We start from the raw sequence: 26,412 nt of genomic DNA, 5'->3' as shown, positions 1-26,412 counted from the left end.
AGTGTTACTAAACCCAGCAATATGAAAATAGTTCATCCGCCCCCTCCCCACCCCCCCTCCACCAGCTTATAAATCATCTTTTTACATTAAAATACTGCCACTATATACCTTTTTGGATGATCTGTATATAACAGTTACATGATAAATTGCAGAGTTTCTCCAGTGCTGAGAGCTCAGGCAGGAGATGTCCTTTCCACTACAGCCTGTATACACGCCCACATGTGTGATGTCAATATCACGTGACCTGGCTAGCTTTGATCAACAAGTAACTTCTCTCCAGCATAAAAAGACAACTGAGCATGTGCAGGTTGGCTACCCTGCCTGTGTTAGATGGCCTTCCCCATACAGACAGTGCAGGGGGGGAGGATCTGTGCATACAGGATAAAACAGCCTTTTTTTTTTTTCACAATGCATATGATTAACCCCTTAAGTTCCACAGTGAGTATAACAAGCATGCTTTGCTGCATATACACACTGATTTTACTGTTGTGGGTTTAGTAGCACTTTAAATGATTTTGTAGAAGCACCAGAACTCAACTTTATATTACTAGATATTCCCATATTTGTATGACCATGGACATTTTCTTTTGGATAGATGAACCTGTGCAGTACTGTGTACTGTTATAGTACAACTTTCACACAATACACAACCAACCAGGAAAGACATAAAACAGATGTTGCATGCCAGTGTACAATATACACTTGCTTCAAATGATTAGTAACAAAAAAGTAATAGATTCATACTCTCAAAGTGACCCTAGTAGAGATGGACCATGCTCCCTAGCTCCCTTGTTACCTCCGCCAATGCTCACCTCCAGGACCTCTCCAGAGCATCTCCCATCCTCTGGAACTCCCTGCCCCAGTATGTCTGGTTAGCTTCTACCCTGTCCACCTTTAGGCAATCCTTGAAACTTTTCCAATTTTTTTTTCCACTTTTCAGGGAAGCCTACTCCCAACCTCGAACTAAGAACTGTACTTGAATCACCTCCATCAGATCATCACATGCAGCTATTTCCTTTTGTACCACCTCCCCCCTCCTGTTTAGATTACAAGCTCTATGAGCAGGACCCTCCTATGTTTTCTGTATTGAACTGTATTGTAATTGTACTGTCTCCCTTTAGATTGTAAAGTGCTGTATAAACTGTTGGTGCTATATAAATCCTGTATAATAATATTCACATATAAAAAGGCAGAATATCTATCAAGCATGGGGTAGTAACTTGACCAAATATTATTACACTGGAGACAATAGACTATGCATTACCACACTTAAAGCGTTTGTTACCCCAACACTTCATATTCCTGATATGTGCCTGCTGTACCATGTACTTGTATGAGAAAGTATCCTGTTCTCTTTGTATTGCTTCCTTTATGCGAAATCCCTGGTGTTCCTGCTAGTAACCCTTGCTTACCTATTAAAAACCGACCACACTAAGCAGGAGAGCCCACTGTTGTGCTGGGAACTCCGTGTGCTCTCCTGCAATGACCAGACTTGTCCTGACACCCCCCCCCGCTACATGGCCACTTACTGGTAAGCTCAGTGTGCTGCTGCTTTTCTTCCCCTCAGCTCTTATGCAGCTGAGGACAGAGAAAATGTGATCATTTATAAAAAAAAAAAAAAAAAAAAAAAAAAGAAAAAAAGTATTTTTTTTGTTTGTTTGTTTTTTTATAGCTATACAAAAATGTTTTGCCTTTCATTTCTATTTTAAACGTTATGGATTGTTTTACAAGGTGATTGTTTACAATCACTTGAAGACTCGTAAAAAATGATAAGTATATAATTCTAACACATGCTTTGCACTGTGGAACACCCAAAGGAAACAATCACTGCACAACTCTACTGAATTTTAAATCTGCACCTTTAATAAATGGTAATTTAAAAGAGCATACAGAATAGGAACATATGCTGAGCACCAAACAGCCAAAACAAGGTAAGTTGCACCTCACAACAGGTAAACAGCAGAAACTAAGCACATTAACAGGGCTAACATTTCAATAATCCGGGTCTTTTCCTGTCTTCAAAAGGTATAAGGTTTGGCAACTCTTTGTTATAAGTCTGCAGTGTTTAAAAGATCTTGAATTCATTAACCTACATGGTGTACCTATATGCGGGCCCTCTGGGAAAATCAAAGAGTAACCAACTGCTATGATGTCAGTAAATTGAAAGGTTGCTATGGTTATGTACTTTGAACATTATTTCAGCTCTTTGTGTTGCTTTACTAAGCAAGCCCGATTGTGGCAAAACTGATAAAATATGACAAACTTACAGTACTGAAGACATAATGCTACAATGGAGAAAGGAGGTAGACACTGAAATGAGGTGTTCTGCAATTGGAGAAAAATAAGCTACGACAACCATTCTAGGTCGTGCCATTGCTTTATTAAACTGACAGGCTAAACTACACACTTGGAATACATCAAAACCTTAACAGATGGAAAAAAAATGCACACCCCTCATTTTGCCCCCTTTTTAGCATTCTATATATTGACCAGTTCACTTGGCAGGTTTATTGGCATCATCCCATAAAATCTCACATACAGCTTAGCTGAAAGAGAACTAAAGAGTAATAGGAATTCACCACAGAGTGTCAAGACTTGGCAAATGTTTATTAATAATAATATTGAGAAATTGCATTTGCACAGAATGAATATTAAAAAAAAAAAAAAAAAAAAACTTGTCACGTGGCTTTCTTTTCAAGTGCTATTGGGCAGTTTAATGGTCCAAGCTTCATCATGCTTTAGAGAAAGCCACCAAAGTAAACCTCAGTTCATCTGGATCACGTTGCATAAACTTTCTACAAACTTCAATAGCATCCTAAAGGGCAGAGCAAGGACAGAAAAAATATCAGAACATACATTTAATATTAAAAGGAGTTAAACATACTGTACTGCAGTATTAGTCACTTGATAAAAATATACATCCGTGGTTCATAAAATATCAACAGGAGTGCCTATTCTCTGCAGAGTTCAAACGTCTTTAGAAAAAAAACAAAAAAAAAAAAAAACATTTAAAAAGAAGCTTTTTCAGCTCATGGACAGATTGTTTCAATGGGGATGATTGACTTTATAGTCTTTTCATCTCCTATAATTTGTGAGCCAATAGTGCATTGCTGGCAAAGGTTTATCTGTTCTCATTGTACAGCCTGAGGTGACATTACATGGATGAAGTAACTAAACACAAAAAAGCTTTAGGAATTCTGTAATTACAGTTCTATCACAAAACCTTTGGTCTGCTGGAAGCCATTAAAAGGAATGTTATAGTTTCAGTCTCAGCTGCTGTTTATAATGGCAGTGAGATACCAGTTCTCAGTTTCAGCAAAGTTTTAAATGGTGCCAATTTCAAAGTAGAACTATAAGCAAAATATATTTTTCTCCCCATTTAGGATAGAGTAAGGGAGGTTTATAACCCCAGTAAGTTTTTTGACATCTGTTCCCCATTGGGGAGATTTGACATCACTTCCTTTTCCATAGTCACAACAGGAAGAGGAAATCCCTGTAAATTAAATTCCGCTTTTTTGACTCCTCCCCCCCTCTGGTGCCACATTTGGCACCTTTCTGGGGGGAGGGAGGAGCGGGTACCTGTTATTTACAGGTACCATTCCCCACTTCCTTGAGATCGGGCCACGGCGAAGTGTACATATAAATATACAGCTCTGCTATATTGTTTGCGATTCACCATTGCCTACACTTTGAGCAGACGATCAACCTCTTTGTGCCAGGATAAAAGGAAACGACTGGAATCTTATATTCTTATAAGACTTGTCTTCCATGATATCATGTAGCTACATAACAATATACAGGGTTAAAATCCTTTTCAGCTGCAAGTTGGAGCACGCCCAAAAATATTGGGACTGACTGTGGGGCTGTCATTCCATTCAAATATTTGATCTGCACTGATCAATGCAGGGAGTAAAATAATTCTATTAGGATCCGTGCACAAGATATTAGTGGCCAACTCATGGCTATATGGGAATACTAGCTCTGTATGATATGTTTATCAAGTATTTATTTTGAAACCACATTACTGGACAGCAATGAGTTATCCTGAATGAATATTTTTCAAACACATAACATCTATTTAATATCCCACATGTGTGAGTCAGGGAATCTGTGGAGGGTCTGTGGAGTGTGTGGGGAGGTGATTCGAGCACAGTGGTTTTTACTGATTTTATATCCTTTTGTGTTTCAGTTGATTGTTTTTTGACATTGTGAGAGTGTGGTTCACCGTTGTTGAGGCACTAAGTTGTGTCACCTCTGATGAACCTCACGCTTTTAATCTTTTTTCATCAATAAAGTCTTATATATATTTGTACCATAGACTGAAGCTGACCCTCTGATTATTTACCATTCTTGAGACATCTTTGTCTTAACATTTTGTAGTTCCACATAACTATTGGTATTACAGGAGGTATCCCATCTATTAGACGCACCAGCCATGGTTCATTAATTTAATTACTAGTGCAGTGGATTCAGTGGGGTTTTTACATTTTTCATTCAACGCACGGCGAAGTACGTCAGCAGTTTGGCCCCCTCCTTCTCCCCCTCTTCTGCCGGGCCCGTGAGAGCACAGGATGCATGCCAGTAGGGGCCCAGCTGTGAAGCCAAAAGGCTACACTGGCGGGTTCCCTTACCAGCAATGGCATTGGCAGCACATGACCAGCCGATGTAAACATCGGCTGCGATGCCAACATCATTGGATACCAGGACAGGTAAGTGTCCTAATGTTAAAAGTCAGCAGCTGCAGTATGAGAAGCTGCTGATTTTTAAAGGGGTGGGCGGAACTCCTCTTTAAATGGTTGTTGAGGAGCCAAAAGTGCTAGCGGGGGACCTGAGAAGTGGAGTATCAGGGCTGCTCTGAGCCCATTAAAAACTTTTGTTTAGATGAGAAGGTTTAATTATATAAAAATATTGAACCTATGGTATTTTACAGTAGCAATAAACTGTACAGCAGTTGCATCATTTAAATCATGCTACTTCACTCGAAGTAGCACGATTTCAAAGTAGCATTTGATTTCTACCTCAGGTATGACTTGGAAGACATCTGTGCGACTTCATGCACGGATGTCTATGCAAGTCGCACCTGAACGTGCAAAAAGTACTGCAGGAAGTCACACCGATTTGACCGCTTCCAATGTGGACAATAGGGTGTGACTTGTCATAAGATTTGAAACTGTCAAATCACATGACAAATCGCACCGGTGTGACCAGGGGCTGAATGCCAAATGCATGTAAAAGTGTTGTTTTTAACCACTTGCAGACCACAATACGTTGCGGTTTGCAAGTGGTTCACTGGGATTATGGCTGAAGCTATCAGCCATAACCTGGTATTTTTTTTTTCTTTTCAGCTGGCCTTCTCATGAAAGCGGTCCCCGGGACTCATTAGCTGCTGGATTGCTTTCAGAAGCAGCGAGAGGGGACGTCAACCCCCCTCCCCACTTGCCGGTGTTGCTTGGGCTGTTTTTACCAGCGTGCGCGAGAAATGAGATGACGGTTCAGCTGGCTGATCAGAGAGATGAAGAGACCAGATCATCTCTGATCACCTCTATGGCTTTGGAGGACCAGAGTGACTTCAGGACGTCACTACCGGTCTAGGACGGAAGTAAACAAAACTTTTTTCCCTTTCTTTAAGCAAAAGATCACTTTTCTTTTCTTTGGTATCTTTTGCTTTTAAAAAAGGTAAAAGGAGAAAAAGGAGGACCTGTCATCCTGGTTTACATTACAAGGGATGTTTACATTCCTTGTAATGAAAAAGTGAGTAAAAAAAATAAATAAGAAAAAAAAAAAATTAAAGCACTCCCAGCCCTCCGTGCTCACGCCCAGAAGCGGATACACAAGTCGTGCACACATATGTAAACTGTGTTCGCACCACACATCTGAGGTATCGCTGAGCGCTAGAGCTCCTCTAACTCTAAACAGGTAAACCTGTAAAAAAAGTATCATAGTTTGTAGCCATTCCATGAGCGTGTGCAATTTTAAAGTGAGAAATGTTAGGTATCTATTTACTCGGCATAACAGCAGCTTTAATATTTTACAAAAAAAAAAAATGGGGTATATCTCTCTTTTTTTATTCAATAAAGCTTTTTTTTTTTTAAATTGCGTTTGAAAAACAGCTGTGCAAATACCGTGTGACATAAAAAAGTGCAACAATCACGAATTCCCTAGGGTCTGTGCTAAAAAAATAAAATAAATAGAATGTTTGGGGGTTATAGATAAGCCCAGTGTATACAAAGCCTATATGCCTCACTTTAATTTTCCAAATATTAGTCATAAATTGAGAAATAAAGTTGATAAACAGTAATACTGTAAGTAAAGCATACCATAAACAGCATGACTTAAACAAGTAATATGAGCAGTTTGAACTCCTCGAGCAATAAGTGAGCAAAGTAAGGAGCAAGGAAGTGCCACATTGAACAGAATGGAAGATTCCTTGGGACCAGGGTTCACTTGCTCCTTTCCATGAGCAAGATTAAATAACCGTTTCATTGCACATGAACAAAAATGAACCGGTTTCCACACTAAAGTGACACCTATCAATCAGAATTTAGATGAAGTGGCAAAACAGATGTCTGTGGGGATGCTATAGATTACAGCAAACATGGTAACTTTGGGGGAGAATTAGAGGGGGAGAGGAAAGCAACATGAATTGGTCATGGAGTAAGGTCAACATTCTGCTCACTATTTTACATATGTTATTGCCATTTTCTGCATTTAGGCTTTTATATTTTTCCATGACCTTTTTAACTTTGGAGGGAAACATCTACCCATTGCTACAGATGTCTTGGTGTTAGACAAAGAATCAAACTACAGAAGCCAATTTTTTTTCGTACAGAACTTTTAAGTAACATGGTGTTCTTACTTCTAAGAATGAATCTTCACAGGTCTGTCCATGGTTTACTGGAAAAGGCTTAGACCCATCTATAAAATAAAATCAGACAGCTGTTAACTCCTATTGTCATGTTCCCTTCTTGGATAACCTTGCTGACACCAGTGGATAAAAGACTACAATATGGTTATTTGAAATAGAATGCTAAATACATGCTCTTAAATGGGTTGTCACATGAAATCACGTGTGTGTTCTGTGTGGTAACCTGAAAGCAGCTGAAATTCTGTTCAGATACGACACAGCACCTTTATATCTTAGCTGCAAGATGCAACATTTGCATTTTCCTAAAGATGTGAAATCTTAGACTGCAAGCAAACATCAAATATCAGCATACAAGCCTATATAAAAAGGGCCTCTCTGTATAGTGCCACACAGGGGTAGAGAGGCCCACTCTGAGGTTAAAGTGGAAAAGAAAAAAACCTACTCATATAGGGAGAGTGGTAGCAAAACCCTATATGTTGCCAGGTGGGAGAGAGACTACTGCCTCTCCTGGCTTGCCTTCTTATAAAGCATCCTGGTACCATCTCTTACCCAGCTAGGTGGCACACATGCAACCAGTCATTCACATGACGTAAAAGAAAATATGATTCATCAGACCAGGTCACCTTCTTCCATTGCTCTGTGGTCCAGTTCAGTTAAATAAAGTGCATCAATCTTCCTCTGTAAACATAAATCTTCCTCCATGGTGCTCATACCCTTTGTGTGACCGTCACCTTTGCACTCTAGCAACTCACCAGAGTTAATGATAAAGCTGCCGCTTATTAAATACTATAGCACAGGATCAGCTCATCAGCCACCACAAGATTCCAAATATTTATCCCTTAGTTTGCAGTCTGTGTAGTGCTGTCGAGGCCAGCACGGCTTAAAGCGGATCTGCACTGCATCTCAGCACTGCAAGCCTAAAAAAGCTGTTAAATATATTTGTAATATTCAAAGCAAACCATCCCATCCATCGTCTCTATGCTTTATTTTGTTGAGAAATCACTTTGAAAATCAACTCCCTAGCATTTCTGGCAAAGGGCAAATGATTCATGTAGCATTTACTTCCTGAAATCAATCTGCCCTTAGCAGAAGCATGCAGGCATGAGAGCTTAGCTGAGAAAAAAAAAAAAAAAAAAAAAAAAAAAAAAAAAACACTCTTCCCCTCCTTCCCTCCTGAAGACTCCTGGGCTGCATGACATCATTTGCTTTAAAGCGGAGTTCCACCCAAAAGTGGAACTTCTGCTCATCAGATCCCTCTCCCCCCTCCGGTGCCACATTTGGCACCTTTCGGGGGCAGACAGGATACCCGCCTTTGACAGGTATCCTTTCCCACTTCCAGGAGCCTCAGCCGCGGCTATTGACGTCACGGCTGGGGCTCCTCCCTCCCCTGTCGCCAGGCCAGTAGGAGAGAGAAGCGGGCCTGCATGCGCAGTAGAGTTCCCGGCGTGAAGCCGAAGCGCAGTAGGGTTTCCGGCGTGAAGCCGAAAGGCTACACTGCCGGGTACCCTTACCAGCAATGGCGGCAGAAGCACCTGACAGCTGATGGAAACATCAGCTGTGGTGCCGACAACGCTGAACTCCAGGACAGGTACTGTAAGTGTCCTATTATTAAAAGCCAGCAGCTGTAGTATGTGCAGCTGTTGGGCTTTTAATTTTTTTTGGGCAGACCTCCGCTTTAAGCTGTGCTGGCCCCAGCTGCACTACACAGACTGCAAGCTCACGGATAAATATATGGAATCCTGTGGTGGCTGATGAGCTAATCCTGTGCTATAGTGTTTAATAGGCGCCAGCTTAATTGTTAACTCTGGTGAGTTGATAGAGTGCATTGGTGGTGGTCACACAAAGGGTGTGAGCCCCATGGATAAAGATTTAATGTTTGTTTACAGAGGACGCTTTATTGGATACTATAATGGATGTCATAATGCCTTACTGCATATACAGACTGATTTTACTGTTGCGAGTTTAGGAACACTTTAAATTTATGTATTTTATAAATGGATTGAAGACAAAAACAAAATGAATTTGATTCACATATAAAAGGTGTGGTCACATATAAATTTGCAAGACTTTATACATAGCATACTGGAAACATCAAAGAGCAGCTTGGCTTCAACCAATACAAAATATTCTATTACTGAATAGATGGACCTCAAATCAGGGGATCCATTGAAGCTTTCACCAGTACTTTTTCAAGCTCTGGCACTTCATACTGATAGAATATACACACAGTATATTGTACAAGAAATTACAGAAGTAAAAGTGTTTAAAAAAAAAATGCATGATAGAACATATAAGACATAAAATAGGGTCAATCAGATAAAAGCTTGCGAACAGCTATACATAAGCCGATATATATAAGACCTAGCTGGCAGCATTAGACACACTTCCAATATAAATGTGCAAAACATAAACAAATGATGCTGCGCTGTGTGTAGACCTTTAAAAAAAACAATGATCAAAAATTAGAAACGAACATGTATAACATGCATACTCTTAACGTACATATTTTTCCCAATTGTCCCCAAGTGAACGAATAAAGTGCTAATATAAATGCCAAAAATTATTTCCAAGCTAATAAGTGTTCCTATATATACAGTCCAAATCCATTAAACGAACAAGTGCTTCAGTGCATGGATAATGGCTAAAAAAATTTCCTTGTATCTTCACACAATCTCAAATGTGCTAGTGATATTTCACATCAGTGCTCCCCCCCATTAGATGTGTGCTCACCTCAGGTGATGTCCAAACTTAAATGTGAGGTCACAAAAATGGCTTTTTAGTCTCCCCGGACTAATAGAGCACGTCTTCCTCCCTCCCATCCTGTCAGTGTCAGCTGTTGCTCAGTGTACATATGAAAAAGAGGAGCTCCAAATAGTGCTTAGATCTTTAAAACCATACGTTTTATTAAAATGCATAAATCACACTCATATTTAATGGGTGCTCCAGTGCACAAGCTGTATAGAGCGTATATTAGATAAAATCCACGGCACTGCAACAACTCCCTGCTGCTCCAAAGTATGTCTCAGCGTCTCTTCATACCATCTTCCCCTCCCCTAGGAGTTACGTCACAGGGTCAAGTGACTTCCTCAGGGGGAATTGTGTGAAGATAAAAAGGAAGTTTTTTTAGACATTGTCCGTGCACTGAAGCACTTGTTAGTTTAATGGATTTGGACTGTCTATATAGGAACACTTATTAGCTTGAAAATAATTTTTGGCACATATAAGCACTTTATTCGTTGGCTTCATTTGTTAAAAAAAAAAATGCATGTTAAGAGTATCGTGGCATGTTATATATGTTCATTATATGTTTATAATTTTTGATCAATTTTTTTTTTTAAAGGTCTACACACAGTGCAGCATATTGTATTGTTATGTCTTATATGTTCCTCCTCTATCAAGAGCATTTGAGTCCTGACCATGATAGTTTTCTTATTTGCACCAACATCCACCTTATCAGAACAAGCTTGGGACAGTACTGCATGGTTCTTGAAGAATGGGACACACCCTGAAAGCATTTGCCGAAAATTTTGATGTTGGTGCAAATAAATAAAAAATATCACAGGCTGTACCCTAGTTCTTGTTACATATGCACCAATATGGTTACAAGTTCCCTCTATCAGAATTTGGTGTACTTTAAAAGGAGGTTGTGGATAAGACAACTGGTTGAAAAACTATATAATTGGCTATATATGTTTGCTCATTTTAATTGGATTTAAAACACACATTTGTGGGCTAGTTTGGTTTAAATCAAGTCTCTAAAACAGCCAAAGACTTATAACAGCCCAAGTCAACATCTCTTTCGTGAACACCCTGCCAGTGTCCTAAATAATGCTGACACTATCCAATTTCTTATTTCAGCTCCTGATTTAATCATTGCATTCTAGCTGAACCACCTGTGCTGAAACAATGAGGTCCTTAAAATCAGGTCAGGGTCTCCATTTTAACACAAATGGCTCATTTATAAAAGGTAACCATTAGGCCACTTGTGCTCACGGGAAATAAAATCCATTCAATGAAGAGCTATACTGCCTGAAAAACTGCTCTGTTCTCAATAATCCAAAATGCTGAAAAAAGAAAAAAAAATATATAATATAATATAATAGAATATATATATAAAAATTTTGTATATATATTTTTATATACAACGTCACCATTTTTCTAGTTAAATATATTTCTAAAGATGCTATTTGACATGTCAGTAACCCATGCTATACATACACAGAAACCAAAACAAATACGTTTAGAAATTAAGTTATGTGTAATAAAATTGAATGACACAGAAAAAGTACTGAACACGCTAACTGACATTTAATACTTTGTACAAAATTCTTAGTGGGTAATGAGCTTCAAGATGCCTCCTGTATGGAGAAACTAGTTGAATGCCTTGCTCAGGTGTGATTTTGGTCCATTATTCCACACAGTCTTCAAATCTTGAGGGTTCCGTAGGCCTCTTCTATGAACTCTGATCTTTAGTTCTTTCCACAGATTTTCTATAGGATTGAAGTCAGGTGATTGGCTTGGCCATTCTAGCAGCTTTATTTTCTCTCTTTGAAACCAATTAAGAGTTTCCTTGGCTTTGTGTTTGGGATCATTGTCTTGCTGAAATGTCGGCCCTCGTTTCAGCTTCATCATCTTTCATCACCTTGGTAGATGGTAGCAGATTTTTTTATCAAGAATGTCTTGGTACATTTTTTCATTCATTCTTCCTTCAATGAAATGAAGTTTGCCAGTACTGTATGCTGAAAAACAGCCCCACACTATGACGTTCCAAACTTCACTGTTGGTATGGTATTTTTGGGGTGATGTGCAGTGCCATTTGACCTCCAAACATGGTGTGTATTATGGCATCCAAAGAGTTCAATTTTGGTCTCAACTGACCAGACTATATTCTCCCAGTATTTCACAGGCCTGTCTAAATGTTGTGCAGCAAACTTTAAATGAGCTTCAACATGATTTTTCTTCAGCCATGGAGTCTTACATGAGTGTGCATACAGGCCATGGCGGTTGAGTTTATTACTTATTGTTTTCTTTGAAACAATTGTACCTGCTAATTCCAGGTCTTTCTGAAGCTCTCCACAAGTGGTCCTTGGCTCTTGGACAACTCTTCTGATAATTCTTTTCACTCCTCTGTCAGAAATCTTGCGAGGAACACCTGGTTTTGGCCAGTTTATGGTGAAATAATGTTTTTTTCCCCACTTCCAGATTATGACCCCAACAGTGCTTAGTGGAACATTCAGAAGTTTAGAAATCCTTCTGTAACCAATGCTATCAGTATGCTTTGCAACAATAAGGTTGATAAGGTCTTGCCCTTTGCTTTTACCCAACATGAGAGGTTTCTTGTGTGACACCTTGGTAATGAGACACCTTTTTATAGGCCATCAGTTGAGACGGAACAAGCTGATATTAATTTGCACTGATAAGGGGCAGGATTGCTTTCTAATTACTGATAGATTTCAGCTTGTTTCTTGGCTTTCCATGCCTTTTTGTATCTCCATTTCTTCACGTGTTCAATACTTTTTCCTTGTCTCATTCCATTTTATTACACATAACTTAAACTTCAAAACATAATTGTTTTGGTTTCTTAGTTTGTATGGATTGCATGGGTTGTTGGGCTGCATTCACACTACAGTGGTTTGAATCGTGGGCGGATTTGGCCGTGATTCAACAGTGCCGAGGTGTGAATGACAAAACTCGGAACTCGCGTTTGAGATGCCATTCATTTAAAAGACACCTCAGATCGCGTTGCAGGTCTGCCGTGATTGGCGCGCGATAAAAACGTGCTGCAATCACAGGACGCATGTCGCCCAAAAATAGTTCAGGAGCTACCTTGGGGCAACATGTGTGCCGCGACTGCAGACCCGCACCGTGTTTTGAGGTGCCATTCAAATGAGTGGCATCTCAGATGCGAGTTCCACGTTTTGTCATTCACACCTCGGTGCTGTCAATTCGCGGCAGATCTGCCTGCGATTATAATCTCTGTAGTTTGAATGCAGCCTGACATGTGGTGGAAATTTAACATCAATAGCACCTGTAGAAATAGATTCATCTAGAAAAATGGTGACGTGTTCAATACTTATTTTACCCGCTGTATATACGATAATTATATATATTTTACACACACACGCACTTTTCATTCTGTAAATAACATATACATAACATATACACATATACACACACACACACACACACACACACACACTCTGCAACCTCCTGGTGTTTTTTCATCCCATCGCAACATAGTTGCTGGTCATCAATACAACATACTATACACATAAGTAAACAGAAAAAAAAGTTACCTAGCTCATACAGATGTCCTTGTATATCAACAAAAGCAATGAAGTGCAAGTCTACTTTATCATCTAAACTTGGTGCCTGTAGGAGAAGCACAAATTATTTTTATTACATGTAAAAAGCAGAGAATGTTTAATGAAGCAGATACAGTTTCTTCATCAAGGAATTACATCCAGAGGAACAAATACAATTACACTGGAAAGTTACTGTCTTGGTTTTATGCAAATATGAACACATTTGTTTTCTTTAAATACTTTAACAAATAGACATGGGTTGAAAGCAGCTCAGACACAGCTGAGGGAAACCATCATATCAACTTGTGCAACTTTTTCAGAAGAGTCAGGAGATTTTTGACCCCTGACAGTAAAGAGGAACTGCAGTTTGTTCACATAATTTGTAATAAAAACATCTTTGCCATTTTTAAGCTTTTATCTAACCACTTTGCATATTTTATATATTGTAACTCTGTACTGTCCAAATATGCTTCAGAAATCTCCCTCCACGGAGTCTGGCTGCAACCATTCTAACTGTGGGCAGCTGAAGCTGCTGCCTGTTCTCTTCCTGAATTTACACAGAGGCACACCTCCAGCTTTCATTGGCCCTTTTAGGACCCATCCCCCCTCCCTTCCTGGCAACCTCTCAAATGCATGGTCCCGGGCTAATGACCAGACAAGAAACAGGAAGTGGGCTGTATAAGGTATTTACTGGTAGAAAAAAAGTTTTACTATCCAAAGTTAAAACAACAAGGGCAGAAGATTTAATAGATGGAAAGTTGAAAAAAAAAAAAAAAATGACTGAAGGTCCACTTTAAGTCAATAGATTCAGGCAAGAAAGGTCAATGCCAGAAAAAAGGGGGCCTAACATGTTTGCATGACAGACATCTTTAACAAGCTGCCTGCAAAGATCCCTAACCCGCTGCCTTATAACAATTATGTTTTATATATGTTAAAAAGGTATATAGAGAGAATCGAGAGGGAACAAAGAGGGGGTGGAGGGATAAGGACAGGCGTAGAGGGGAGAGGGTGTGCCAGGGGGAGAGGGGGCCAAAGACAGGATGCAAGGCGTATATTAGGGACACAGTGGGAGTGCTCTAGGTTAAAGTTATATTAAAGTCTGTTTTTTTGTATAAAAGTAACAAGCATGTCATATTTACCTGCTCTGTGTAGTGGTTTTGTACAGCTGTGTGTGTCCATTCAGACACGGAACTGCGGCCAATGAGGGGGAGTCCCCGGACAGCCGAGGCTCTCGTGTGCAACATCGCTCGATCTAGATGGGGCTCAGGAAAGCATTAGGAAGCTGCTGCACACAAGAAGGTTTTTCATTGGGATGTAAACCCAATGTCATCCTTTCTAAACTACTGCCATATGAGTTGTCTATAAGGATATACACGCCTCCTGCATGTATCTTTACCTGTCAAATGTCTCCCCTCTGTCTGTTATTAGACCCGAAAAACTGCATATTCTGTGGGTGGGTCTGTTGTCTTGAGCTCGGTGGGTGGAGTCGTGATGTCAGTAGACTCCCCGCCCACCTCTACACTCCTTGTCAATATGCATTTTCTCTTATTTCTAACACTGAACTTCTGCTATGATCTCTAACATCCAGTGAAAAGACAGGAAAATAACCACATGACTTCAGCATGCCAAATCATGCTGAGGTGTGGTGAGTTGTGGAACAGCCAATCCTTGCAGAGCTGCTGAAGAAAGGAGTGGGAGGGAATTAAAAAATAATGCGTCTTAGGCTAGTGCACAAGATATGTAAATCATCTGTCACTCACAGCAAGGGGGAGGAAAGTTTTTCTCAGTTTGTCAAGATTTTTCTCACTGAACAATAAAAGAGGATTGCTCAGAGATGGATTAACTCTGTGTGGCAAGACTGGGCTCAAATGATAGGAAATCTTATACTCTACAGTATGATATAAAAAACAAACAAACAAAAAAAAAAAAAAAAACACATTTCGGGTTTACATCCACATGCATAGAATGCATTAAGATAAAAAAAACATCTGCCTTTACAACTCCTTTAAAACCAGTTACTCAGAGCCATGCAATGGACCAGGGCTGCCTGGAGGGCATCCAAAAACCATTCTTAATTTACGTTTGCGTCTTCAAATTTTATACTGGACTATCTCGTCCAATTGAATACATTGTTGGTGTGAATCAGTTCTCTATGTGATGTCCTGATGTATGGCAGAGTGCACATAACATGCATTTTAGATGTTTTGTAATTTTGTTTTCGCTTGGAACAGCAGCAAACAGGTTAAAAGTTTAAAAAATGTTTTTTTGAAGAAATGAATGTGCAATGCCTTGGCCTTTTTCAAAATGTATAACAAATCATTTAAGACCTCTTAGGCTCCATTCACACCTGAGCGAACTGGATTCTGGAATAGCGGCAAGTCACAGGACAAGTTTGCTATGCCATTATTTCTTATTGGCTCCCCAAATGCGGTCTGATTTTGCCACAATTGTCAAGAGACAAAATGCGATAAAATCTCTGCAAAAAAACGCAATGCCAAAAGCGCCTGACTCTGCGCCAAAATTTGGTACAGGAGCTACTTTGGCGTGTTTTTGGAGCCATTCAAATGAATGGTGCCACGCCAAAAACAGACACAAAGACTAAAAAAAAATTGGTGCAGCAGGTGTCACTGCAGTAAGCTTAGGTGTGAATGGAGCCTTAGGCACATGCCATTTTATAGTTATTTTGCAAGATTTCTTTACTCCCTTAAAAATCCTGAGAGAAAGCTTAGACACGCATCTATATAGCACAAATCTCTTCATCAAGCCACTTGAGGTTATGCAATAAATCGGGTCAGGGAACGCTCTCAGGTTACACAGGAGACAACGGATGTCATGCTTGGACCAAAACATAAGCAAACCATCCAAACAAGTTCTTATAACCATACTTGAATCGTCCTGAGCTCTAATAATATTGTGTTAACAAGGGGAGTGCAATAAAAAACGTGCAATGATCAAAAGATACATAGACCACACATATGCTATTCTGTCATAAACCAGATGTGACCAGAACTATGCGACTACGACAGAGTGAACCAGACATAAATAGGTGAAAGTAAGTTTATTAAAATAAATGCATATAAATGTGAACACACCACCAATACAGAGTGAACAAACCAAACAACCAAACAGTGATAATGGCAAAAGGGAGTACCAGAAGCGTAGTCAAGCCAGGCAGGGTCATAAACAGGAGATCAGCAGATGGGGGGCCAGGAGTAAACAGACAGGGAACAAGATGGAAGGGATCAGGCTGCAGGGCAAGGATCCAGGGATACAGGAACAAATACAAACAGGTTCAGGATACAGGAATCAGGGATCGGGAACAGGATCGCAGGTTCCCATTGAGGTACTCCCTCACGACCACCTGTTTGACTCAGGAATCAGGGTTCAGGATCAGGATCCTCTAAACATTGACCTTCCTTGCTGGTTCCCATTGAGGTACTCCCTCACGATCACCTGTTTGACTCAGGAATCAGAGATCAAGATCACAGATAAACAGGCTGCAGGTCAGGGCACAAGCACAATACCACGCCCAGGTATGTGTGCACTTGCCGAGTATTTATACTCATCTCAATCAGACTCAGGTGATGCCTGATTGCAGGAGATGATGTCGGCCCCACAGTGCCAGGAACCACCCTCTGGTGGATGCCAGTACTGCGGCCCAAAGATCACATAATACTACCAACAGGGGAACGCTCCCCTGGCAGTTCCAGACTGCCAGGAGGCACCTGCTGGTGGACCACAGTACTGCACGCCAAATATCAGGCAGTGTCATCAGCAGATGGAACCTTCCCTGGCATATTCATAGTAATTGTAATACTTATCCCATCTGCCAAACCATCCGTTATAGGTGCTTCTCACTCAACATAGATGAGCACTACAAAGGGTGTGAACAGTATCACCACCAGCAGTGCTCCACCATCTGGTGATGTCCAAGAGGACGAAACGCATCCGATGATGCTCGAGGAGTCACTGCAAACTGCTTATACAACTGAACGATACTAGCGTGTTTTTATTGGAATTTTTGTACACCCCCTTATTTTATATAAAACCTACCATACTGTGTCACACTATGTGCAGCTGTTTTGTTTTTTTATACCTACCACCATGGATCTCTAACATCTGATGAGGTCCACTGCACATTTTGGAGCCTGTCTTTTGATGTTGGAACCTCTTAATACTGGATGGGGCTCATCCTACAAAACACTGACCTTCCTTGCTGGTTCCCATTAAGGTACTCCCTCATGACCACCTGTTTGACTCACATGCTGTACAGTATATGAGGCCACCATTTCTAGTAAGCGTGCCAACCTTATCATTTGTGGATAGCACCTAAAGATCACATTTTAATACACTTTGAAAAACAGAGACTTTATGTGCATAATTAATTTCTTACGATGGGCTATCCCACACTGTTTATCCATGAATTTTGATTTATTTATTTAAAACAGTGTTTTTTTTTTTTTTTAACTTCTTTTACTCATTATTACTATTTTCACATCATTGACTATTTATCATATATTCATTTATACTTTGGACTTCATAGGTCCACATTTTTTTATTTGTTCACATTTGGAGCGCCACATTATTGTTTTAGATGTTTTTTTGCACGATAGGTCTAGTGGAGTTTTGGCAGCTTAACAGTTTCTATGCGCAATTTTTCTAAGTTCTGTATTCAGACACAATGCCAGCTAGCTGGAATGTAAAACCCACGTATAAATTCAGGCTTCTAAAATTCTATAAACGATCTTCTAAAATTGCCTAGGCCAAGATAAACAGCAAAATTACTAGCTATCTCATGTAATATTGGACTTTCTGCCACATTGGAAGTTGAAAAGCTGACAGAATCATACAGGTATTACTAGACTTTGTAGAACACTATAAAATTAAAACATATCTTACAGCCATTCTATGTATTACTCAAAAAGTTGACCTTAAATAAAGCAGACTCATGTTTTTCTCTTTTAACAATAGGAAGTATTTGTTTGCGAAGTATTTGTTGAGCCGATTACTATTGTCTGACTCAAGCAGAAGTTTTCTAGCCACTACCTATCATATTGTGCTAGCCAAAACTCTGCTGTAAGCTGATTATACACTCTATAAAATATATTTTTACATAAACCCCTATACAAAATTCACTAGGGCACCTCGTAATATCAGCATTTTAGGGTTAACAGACGCCTTATAAATGAGCCATAGAAATTTGTAAAAATGAAAACTCCAGAAACCGTGTATGTCACCGTACAAATAGAGGTGAGTAAAAAATGCTCTCATAAAGGGTCACTGAAGGGAATAACAATCTAGCAGAATATCAAAAACACTTCAAATGCTTGCAATAAATATGGTTTGGTCGAATTATGTTTTAAGTTCCACAGCAACAAAAATCAAGCAGGTGGTTGTCACTGCGAACCAATCAGGCTATTGTGTGCTAAACAATTCTGTGAAATGTAGCATACATCAGGTTAATGGGGACTGGAAAAAAAGCTGTGTAAGCAGGACATAGTATGGGACCTCATCAGTGAGGCGACTTTGCTTAACATTGGACAATCTATTCACACTTGTGCAACTTGTCATGCAACTTTGGACATCAAAGTAGCAGGACAAGTCGTACCCCATGTTTTCCCAATATTAACTATTCATATATGTGTAACTTAGAGTTGCAGTGACTTCAAAGTAGTTCATGTACTACTTTGGTCAAACTTTCATGCAACAGTGGGGCCATAAACTTTACATGCAACAGTGGTTCAATAGTGGGTCGAATGTGCAGTGGGGCAACAAGTTCAAATATGTGTGACCTAAAGAGGTAGTAAGCTGCAGAATTTTAAAAAATAAATCCTGTGCAAGGCAAATGGTATAATGTGTTAGTATGCATCACATACTAGCACATTATGAAAAGCTTACCTTAGAATGAAGCCCTGTCACTGACGTCACTCCTGCGCATGCCAGGCTCAACACCTCTAACACACTTATTGCGCAAGCTCATGCCACAAAGTGTCCTACAGCGCATGCACCAGGACACCCGGACTGGGAAGTTGCGTTGTCCATGTTGGTTCCTGTCAAGGGGATGTGACATTTACAGACACAGCCTGTACCAGGCACAAAAGAAGGGGAGTCAATCCAGCCCCTTCCTGTACTGAGAAGGGGATCCTGGAGGGAAATCTAGCAAAACCCTAATTTTCTCCAAGAGCAGCCAGTTGGGTAAAGAGATGGGTGGAAGAAAAAAAGGACAGCCAGAAAAACAGAGGCCTCCTTCACCAGGTTCTAGGTCAGTGATGGCGAACCTTGACACTCCAGATGTTTCGGAACTACATTTCCCATGATGCTCATGTACTGTATGGTGTAGTTGAGCATCATGGGAAATGTAGTTCCAAAACATCTGGGGTGCCAAGGTTCGCCATCACTGTTCTAGGTGATGCATTTCCTCCAGTCAGAGGAAGCACCAGAACTGACCAGTTCAGAAGGACTTCCTTTTAAACGTGATGCGTTTCCTATTCCTGTTGGAGGAGGTGCCTATATCTAATATGCTTTTTCTGGAAGAAGACTTGGGAAAAATCCATCCATGCTTGACCTTTCACCAAAACTGGATATTTGAGGTTGCCAGGATTTCAAAATGAACAGACAAAACAAACAACTGTAGCTCAATTACATTAAGATTATACATAACATCTATGGGCATGTTTAGTCCAGGCGACAAGATTTACTACATACAATTTTAATACATAAAACACATAGGGACAATGGTAAAAAATATTATAACACATACAAGCTTATTCAGTTAACCACAGTGACAATGTTAAGGGCAGGAATCCAGAAATATCAGCTTACTGCAGTAAAATCAAAAGATGTGACAAAAGATGTCAAATCAATATGTCATGCTACATTAAGTTTTCCACAAATATTGTTCTCATTTATGGTCCTAAAGTCTCATGCACACTGGATGTTTTTACAGCTGCTGTCTTTGGCTTCAGGCATTTTTCTGCAGCCACTAAACTCCCCAGCATGTTATCCTATGTGTCCATGCACACATAGGCTGTTATTAGCGTTTTCTGGCTGGAACCCCCCCCCCCCAGAACTAGTGGGTTTTAAGAGGATTTTTTCAGCTTAAAAATGCTGAAAAAAATAGCTATTTGGCGATTATCAGCGTTTTTGAGTTATAAGCTTTTGTGGGAGTATAGTTTTGCGAAAAAAAACAAAACAAAAAATGATACTGCAAAAAATGCTGAAAAACTCATAGCATCTTATCTGGGGTTATATTCCTATATGGTGCTACAGTTTGATAAGAACTTCTCACCACAGCCCCTGTGGTAGCCTCTACTGCTTCACCAATCTGGACACATGTATGCATCACTGCAACCAGCACGTGGCCAGCAACATCCAATTTGCAAACAGTCAACCATTCGATTTTTTCTATTAATACTACATATTCTAATACAGAAATAGTTTACTAACAACAGATAGAGGGATCATTAGCAGGTGAGCAAAGAGCGTGTTTGCAGAGAAGAAAGAAGATAATGTTTCTAGTAACCTTAAGAGTCTTCAAAAAGGGCTTGTCCACTTGCTCACCGGGTGATTGATCCGCTGATCCCTACTGAGCAGGCGGATGACAGGCCTGTCTCTGCTCACTGGGCTGAGACGGACCTGTCAGAGCCCTGCTCTCCTCTGAGGAGATCGGATGAAAACAGACTGCCTGTCCGTTTCCATCTGATCCCATCCGCCAGACGAATGGAAAATAGGGTCACCATCTGTCTGGATTTCACGGACAGGATCGGATAGGATAGCAGGCGGTGTCAGCCGACATGTCACCGCTGACATCCGCTGCTCCATAGGAATGGATGGAGGCTCTGATTAGGTCCACCTGAAAAACTGACAGGCGCGCGTGAAAGGGGCCAAAGCTGTAGTTTTGCAACACATTTCAGGACTTTTGTAACTTGTAGACAAAATGTTTGTAACCTTAAATTGCATTAATCTGCCAGCCCCTCACTTTATCCACCTATAACACACAGTGCATGTTTGTGGAAAACTAAGCTTCTATATACCTTTTTTGCAGATATCTTGAGGCCAGTCACGTGATTCACGGCCGTTCTACTCTGATCCAGGGCTACAGCGGGAGGAGCCGAGGTCTCTTACTGACAGCGGCCGCTTGGCTCCTCCCGCCGTAGCAGCTTAAATGGGGGCGGAGAGCATCGGGGAGTCACGTGACTGGCCTGAAAATATCTGCATAAAAAAAGGTAGACGCTTCGTTTTACACACACACACACACACACACACTTGCCTGTTACAGCTGGATACAAGAGGGGCTGGTAGTACTTTTTAAAATTTTTTATTTAAGTTTAAATGTCTACTAGTAGCAGTAGGAGGGGAGGGGCGGCTCACACACACACACACACACACACACACACACACACACACACACACACACACACACACACCTGGCAGGCAGGGAGGGGAGTGGGGAGAAGGACGAGGGAGACCGGAGAGGATAGCTGTGGATGACAGAGGCACATAAACTGACCACTGTCTCAGGGCTCAGCAGCCATGATAAACCATGATCAGTTTACAGGGGTGGGCAGAACCAGCCAGGTATTTCAGGTGATACAGGGGGCCAAATTACACAGTAGGGATGAACCGAACACCCCCCAGTTCGGTTTGCAGCAGAACATGTGATCAGGCAAACAATTTGTGCGAAAACCGTTAAAGTCTATGGGACGCGAATGTGAAAAATCAAAAGTGCTCATTTTTAATGCTTATATGCAAGTCATTGCCATAAAAAGTGTTTGGGGACCCGGGTCCTGCCCCACAGGACATGTATGAATGCAAAAAAAAGTTTTAAAAACTGCCGTTTTTTTCAGGAGCAGTGATTTTAACCACTTGCCGACCGCTTAAGGCAGATATACTGCGGCAGAATGGCACGGGCAGGCAAAATCACGTACCTGGTACGTGATCTGCTTCCCGCAGTCGGCATCGTTAGGAGAGCAATCCATGCTGAGGGGGAGACCACTCATTCATGGCCACCCCCTTGCGATCGCTCCAAACGAATGAAAATTTACCTCTGCTGCTGTAATGTAAACAGCGGCAGAGGAAGTGATGTCATCTCTCCGAGTCGGTATTTTCCGTTCCGGCAGCAAGGAGAGAAGACATCTGAGTAAGTGCACAACACTACACTTACAGTAAAAAACACTAGGCACACATTTCACCCCCCATCACCCCCCTGTCACAGTGGCACCAATAGCAGTTTTTTTTTTCTGATTACTGCATTGGTGTCAGCTTGTGACAGTTATAAGTGGTAGGGCAGTTAGTGTTAGCCCCCTTTAGGTCTAGGATACCCCCCTAACCCCCCCAATAAAGTTTTAACCCCTTGATCACCCCCCGTCACCAGTGTCACTAAGTGATCATTTTTCTGATTGCTGTATTAGTGTCACTGGTGATGCTAGTTAGGGAGATAAGTATTTAGGTTCGCCGTCAGTGTCTTATAGCGTCAGGGACCCTATATACTACCTAGTAAAGGTTTTAACCCCCTGATTGCCCCCTAGTTAACCCTTTCACCAGTGATCACCGTATAACTGTAACGGGTGACGCTGGTTAGTTTGTTTATTTTTTATAGTGTCAGGGCACCCGCCGTTTATTACCTAATAAAGGTTTAACCCCCTGATTGCCCGCCGGTGATATAAGTTAGGTTTTAGGGCAAGATAGGGTCTGCGTCGCCCCAGGCAGCTTCAGTTTAGTGCCAGTAGCGCTAACATCCACGCACGCAGCATACACCTCCCTTAGTGGTATAGTATCTGAACGGATCAATATCTGATCCGATCAGATCTATACTAGCGTCTCCAGCAGTTTAGGGTTCCTAAAAACGCAGTGCTAGGGGGATCAGCCCAGACACCTTCTAGCACCTGCGTTTTGCCCCTCCGCCCAGCCCAGCCCACCCAAGTGCAGCATCAATCGATCACTGTCACTTACAAAACACTAAACACATAACTGCAGCGTTCGCAGAGTCAGGCCTGATCCCTGCGATCCCTAACAGTTTTTTTGGTAGCGTTTTGGTGAACTGACAAGCACCAGCGGGCTAGTACACCCTGGTCGTAGTCAAACCAGCACTGCAGTAACACTTGGTGACGTGGCGAGTCCCTTAAGTGCAGTTTAAGCTGGTGAGGTGGCAAGCACAAGTAGTGTTCCGCTGCCACCAAGAAGAAGACAAACACAGGCCCATCGTGCCCATAATGCCCTTCCTGCTGCATTCCCCAATCCTAATTGGGAACCCACCACTTCTGCAGCACCCGTACTTCCCCCATTCACACCCCCAACCAAATGCAGTCGGCTGCATGAGAGGCATTTTCCTTATGTCCTCCCGAGTACCCCTACCCAACGAACCCCCCAAAAAAGATGTCGTGTCTGCAGCAAGCGCGGATATAGGCGTGACACCCGCTATTATTGTCCCTCCTGTCCTGACAATCCTGGTCTTTGCATTGGTGAATGTTTTCAACGCTACCATACACTAGTTGAGTGTTAGCGTAGGGTACAGCATTGCACAGACTAGGCACACTTTCACAGGGTCTTCCAAGATGCCATCGCATTTTGAGAGACCCAAACCTGGAACCGGTTACAGTTATAAAAGTTAGTTACAAAAAAAAAAAAAAAAAAAAAAAAAAGTTATCATTTTAGTGTTCTCTCTCTCTCTAATCTCCCTCTATTGTTCTGCTCTTTTTTACTGTATTCTATTCTGCAATGTTTTATTGTTAATTATGTTTTATCATGTTTGCTTTTCAGGTATGCAATTTTTTTATACTTTACTGTTTGCTGCATTTTATTGTTTGCTCCCACGATACATAAAGCTGTGACTCCAGCACTGTCGGAGGGGATATATGCCGAAGCATGGGGGCAGCAGGGGCGGAGGAGCGATTTGCTCCTAACTTTTGGGGCGGATGCCCCCATGCCATGGCATTTATAAATGGTGCATATATGCCCATCATTAGAAGTGAGTGGATGAAGGGAGGTAATCTAATGGTGGGCATACCCACCGTGGATGAAGGGAGGTATTCTAATGGTGGGCATACCCACCAATCTATCTTTTTTTCTTTCAGCTCACAGGCTGCATGAAAAAAAAAAAAAAAATTACAATATATGCCCAACAAAGACCAGCAATGTACTGGTATGTTGCTGGACTTTGAGTGGTTATACCAGAATGATGCCTGCAGGTTTAGGTATCATCTTGGTATCATTCTTTTCAGCCAGCGGTCGGCTTTCATGTAAAAGCAATCCTAGCGGCTAATTAGCCTCTAGACTGCATTTACAAGCAGTGGGAGGGAATGTCCCCCCCTCCCACCGTCTTCAATGTTTTTCTCTGGCTCTCCTGTCCCAACAGGGAACCTGAAAATGCAGCCCGTGATTCGGCCAGCTGACTATAGAGCTGATCAGAGACCAGAATGGCTGCAATCATCTCTATGGCCTAAGAAACCGGAAGCTACGAGCATTTCATGACTTAGATTTCGCCAGATGTAAACAGCGCCATTGGGAAAGCATTTTATCACACTGATCTTGGTGTGGTCAGATGCTTTGAGGGCAGAGGAGAGATCTAGGGTCTAATAAACCCCATGTTTTTAAAAAAAAAAAAAAAAAAAAGAGTACCTGTCACTATCCCCTATCAATAGGGGATATTTACATTCCCTGACATAAAGATAAAAAAAAAAAAAAAAAAAAAAAGCGCACCCCTGTCTCCCCCTGTTCTCACGCAAAGGCGAACATAAGCGTTGGTCTGGCGTCAAATGTAAACAGCAATTGCACCATGCATGCGAGGTATCGCCATGAAGGTCAGATCGAGGGCAGTCATTTTAGCAGTAGACCTCCTCTGTATATCTAAAGTGGTAACCTGTAAAGGCTTTTAAAAATGTATGTAGTTTGTCGCCACTGCGCGTTTGTGCGCAATGTTAAAGCATGTCATGTTTGGTATCCATGTACTCGGCCTAAGATCATCTTTTTTATTTCATCAATCATTTGGGCAATATAGTGCATTAAAATAAAAAAAGTGTTTTTTTCCCCCAAAAAATGCGTTTGAAAAATCGCTGCGCAAATACTGCGTGAAAACAAAAATGAAACACTTACCATTTTAATCTGTAGGGCCTTTGATTTAAAAAAAAATATATAATGTTTGGGGGTTCAAAGTAATTTTCTTGCAAAAAAAAAAATTTTTCATGTAAACAAATAGTGTCAGAAAGGGCTTTGTCTTCAAGTGGTTAGAAGAGTGGGTGATGTGTGACATAAGCTTCTAAATGTTGTGCATAAAATGCCAGGACAGTTCAAACCCCCCCCCAAATGACCCCATTTTGGAATGTAGACACCCCAAACTATTTGCTGAGAGGCATGTCGAGTCCATGGAATATTTTATATTGTGACACAAGCTGCAGGAAAGAGACAATTTTTTTTTTTTTTTGCACAAAGTTGTCACTAAATGATATATTGCACAAACATGCCATGGGAATATGTGAAATTACACCCCAAAATACATTCTGTTGCTTCTCCTGAGTACGGGGATACCACATGTGTGAGACTTTTTGGGAGCCTAGCCACATACGGGACCCCAAAAACCAAGCACCGCCTTCAGGGCTTCTAAGGGTGTAAATTTTTGATTTCACTCCTCACTGCCTATCACAGTTTCGGAGGCCATGGAATGCCCAGATGGCACAACCCCCCCCCCCCCCAAAATGACCCCATTTTGGAAAGTAGACACCCTAAGCTATTTGCTGAGATGTATGGTAACTATTTTGCAGACCTCGCTTTTTGTCACAAAGTTTTGAAAATTAAAAAAGAAAAAAAAAAAAAAATACATTTTTCTTTTCTTCCTTCATTTTCAAAAACAAATGAGAGCTGCAAAATACTCACCATGCCTCTCAGCAAATAGCTTGGGGTGTCTACTTTCCAAAATGGGGTCATTTGCGGGGGGGGGGGGGGGGGGGTTTGTGCCATCTTGGCATTTTATGGCCTTCGAAACTGATAGGTAGTGAGGAGTGAAATCAAAAAATTACGCCCTTAGAAATCCTGAAGGCGGTGCTTGGTTTTCGGGGCCCTGTACGCGGCTAGGCTCCCAAAAAGTCCCACACATGTGGTATCCCCATACTCAGGAGAAGCAGCTAAATGTATTTTGGGGTGCAATTCCACATATGCCCATGGTCTGTGTGAGCAATATATCATTTAGTGACAACTTTTTGTAATTTTTTTTTTTTGTCATTATTCAATCACTTGGGACAAAAAAAATGA

General features: G+C 41.1%; 1 protein-coding gene across 1 annotated transcript in view; it reads right to left on the bottom strand.

Annotated features, from left to right (window-relative positions):
- Nucleotides 1-2,659: 2,659 nt before the first annotated feature.
- The window catches only part of UCHL3 (ubiquitin C-terminal hydrolase L3), a 96,693-nt gene continuing 72,940 nt past the window's right edge, over nucleotides 2,660-26,412 (bottom strand). Inside the window, exons 6-8 of the mRNA XM_073612677.1 lie at nucleotides 13,162-13,237; nucleotides 6,857-6,915; nucleotides 2,660-2,815 (exon numbers count right to left, since the gene is read on the bottom strand). Of these exons, the coding sequence (XP_073468778.1) occupies nucleotides 2,732-2,815; nucleotides 6,857-6,915; nucleotides 13,162-13,237 (219 nt within the window). The 3' untranslated portion in view covers nucleotides 2,660-2,731. The remainder of the gene's footprint in view (nucleotides 2,816-6,856; nucleotides 6,916-13,161; nucleotides 13,238-26,412) is intronic.

Source organism: Aquarana catesbeiana, linkage group LG02 (genome assembly GCF_042186555.1).
Source record: "Aquarana catesbeiana isolate 2022-GZ linkage group LG02, ASM4218655v1, whole genome shotgun sequence".
Lineage (NCBI taxonomy): Eukaryota > Metazoa > Chordata > Amphibia > Anura > Ranidae > Aquarana > Aquarana catesbeiana.
The sequence above is the reverse complement of the archived record's forward strand: the minus strand, read 5'-3'. Positions and strand labels throughout refer to the sequence as shown.